The sequence below is a fragment of the Quercus robur genome, chromosome 2 (assembly GCF_932294415.1).
Source record: "Quercus robur chromosome 2, dhQueRobu3.1, whole genome shotgun sequence".
Classification (NCBI taxonomy): Eukaryota; Viridiplantae; Streptophyta; class Magnoliopsida; order Fagales; family Fagaceae; genus Quercus; species Quercus robur.
Window position 1 is genome coordinate 50033282 of NC_065535.1, and position 2598 is coordinate 50035879.

At 34.3% G+C, this 2598-nt stretch overlaps 1 protein-coding gene across 1 annotated transcript; it reads right to left on the reverse strand.

Moving 5' to 3' along the window:
* On the reverse strand, positions 1–1921 carry LOC126713877 (uncharacterized). Its single transcript, XM_050413803.1, has one exon. It carries the CDS (start codon positions 1325–1327, stop codon positions 572–574), a length of 756 nt encoding a protein of 251 aa, XP_050269760.1. The 5' UTR covers positions 1328–1921; the 3' UTR covers positions 1–571.
* Between the last annotated feature and the right edge of the window lie 677 nt (positions 1922–2598).

Sequence of the window (2598 nt, forward strand, 5' to 3'; positions counted from 1 at the left end):
TCAGTCAGGAAAAAGTTCCTTATCTTTAATACATTGATCAGTTTTCAAACAAGTACAACAGAGATGAAAAAGCAATTCATAAGCTCTCCCAATCAATAATTCAAAGAAAATTTCAAACTTCACTCACATACATCAACAACCATCAACCAACTACCTAATCTATTTAGCAAAAAAAAAAGTAATAAACCAACCTACTCTTAGTCTCTTTACTCTTTCTGTAAAAGAGTAAGAGATAAGAGAACTAAAATCAAATTATGTGCACCATGTGTGAGCAAAGACCAAAAGCATATAAAGAAGAACAACATGGGACAGCCATGAAAGCAACGGTTACCTGTCATCTTGTGTCCAAAGCATGTGCCTTTGAATTATGCCATTCCTTGTCCCTTCCTTCAAGCACCTCTTTATCTCTTTGTCTTCTTGATACAAACAAACCCTTTACTCTTCCACTTTCCAAACATATTATAACTTCTTAATCACATGGAATATCAAGAAACATCTAGTAAAAAAAAGACTCAATCCACAATAATTGCAAATTAGACATGAATTATTATCTCATTACAGCAAAAGTCAATCACTTTTTCTTATTCTTATCTTTGCCACTCGAGAACATTGATCCTAATCCAAATAGATTCGCTGAATGAACATTTAAAACAGGACTAATCGGAACACCATTTCCATAAGATCCATGACTACCTTTCTTCAATGGAGGCTTTAAGTAACTAGATGAAGCTGAAGATTGTGATGCTTTCATTGATGAATGTTTGTGAGAACTCTGCTTAGAATTTGAACCATCATTGGATAATGGGGCTCGCTTAGCATTTGGTACAGACCCGGTTGAATTGCTCCTTGATAAAAGTGGTGGCAAAGGGCATAAGCTCCTTCCATATCCACTACCAGAGCTGCTACTTCGCTTGAACCGCCAAAAGGACTTAGAACTTTGCTTCCCATCGGCTTCATTACTCGATCCCTTGCTTTCTTTGGAGCTCTCTTGCTTTGTAGTACTAGTATCACTCGTACTACGTGGCGGTGGCAACGGTGGATGAGACACATACTGATCTATTTGCTTTGTGCGAGTGACCTTTTTCTTGATTTCGGCAGGAACAATTTTCCCATCAGAGAAAAGCTCATCTGCAGACGAAGATTCTTGCTCGAAACTCTCACGAACACAGAAGTCAAAATCTATACCAGAACTCAAACCAGTTGAGTTTGATCGGAGAGGGTGTTGTTCAACAGGTATTATATTATCTGATTGGCAAAAATCATGAGAAAATGAAATTCTAGGACTAGTACCCATGTTAGAACTTTCAGAGTAGAGGTCAACAGCCATTTCTGAAAACCTTGGAAGAAAGCAAAAACAATGACTGAAACCCAATAGTCTGAATTTCAAAAAACTGTCACATAAACACACGTTTGTACTTTGGAGTGAAATCACAAAAAGTTAATGAAAACTTTGACGTTTTATCTGCAACAAAAGAAGCATTAAAAAGATTCAAACCTAACAAAGCTCACAATTAAAAGTCTCAGCAGTCACAAAAGAACACCATAATGAACTTTGAATTCTAGAGAACGATTGACATCATGGAACATTAATTCCAATTTCCAAGGCTGGAAAAAACTTGAAAATCTCAGAAACCTATGGTCCTAGCCTAGGAAGAAAAAAATATGATTAAAGTGTGTAATCGAGTTGGTGATTGAGACTGATAAACTAACAAAGAGAATCTGATATAGGCCGGAGACACAAAGACTTAGCCTTGTGTGTTTGAGGGAGTGGGAGAGTTTAAAGCAACAAAAGCCGGCCTCATTTGAGGTTCGTAGTTAAAACTGCCAAGTTTTTCTGCTGCTTCTGTTGAAACTTGGAAGAGGTTGGCTTGCTGCTGACGTGGACGGAGACTATTCGACAATGACAAACATGATCAAAATGATTTTTTTCTTCTTTCTTTTTTTACTCTCTTAAAAGTTATAAGAGAGAGAGAGACTTTCCTTTCTCTTATGGCTAATTATTAAAACGAAAATATCATATAAACAAGTTGGGAAGTATGCCTGTTGTTTTGATAAGAATTATAAACATTTCTTTAGATGTTGATTATCTTTACATTTGATAAGAAAAAAAAATAAAGATATATGGTAATGCTTAAATTTATAGATGAAAAGTTATAATAGGAGTGTTTTTTTTTTTTTTTCTTTTTTTTCTTTTTTTAAATTCAAAATAAAGAAGAAGAGATTTGGAAAAAAAAAACGTGAGATTAGGAGTTAGGAAACCACAAATTCGGAAGAAAAAAAAAAAAAAACCCAATTAAGATAAAGGTGAAAAAAAAGGTAAAAGAAAAAAAAATTGAAAACGTGGGCTTGTAAGAGAGTTGGAGTAGTTAAAATCTGTGAATACAAGGTGGTCATATATATTTTGTAAACACAGTTTTATGTAGAGTTGAAGATATATTTTTATCGAGTTATCTTCAAGTTTTGTCGTTGCTAAACTTAGGGTGCATGAGTATTTTTGAACCATAGAATTGTTCATCCTAAATTGGAAAAGTATCTTAAATAGTAGTATAGACTAACCTTAATAGGTAATTAATGTTGATATTGATAAGGGCAACTTTG

Bases quoted from the DNA above. Each gene is read 5' to 3' on its own strand.
- LOC126713877 (XM_050413803.1), bottom strand. From the start codon at position 1,327: ATGGCTGTTGACCTCTACTCTGAAAGTTCTAACATGGGTACTAGTCCT.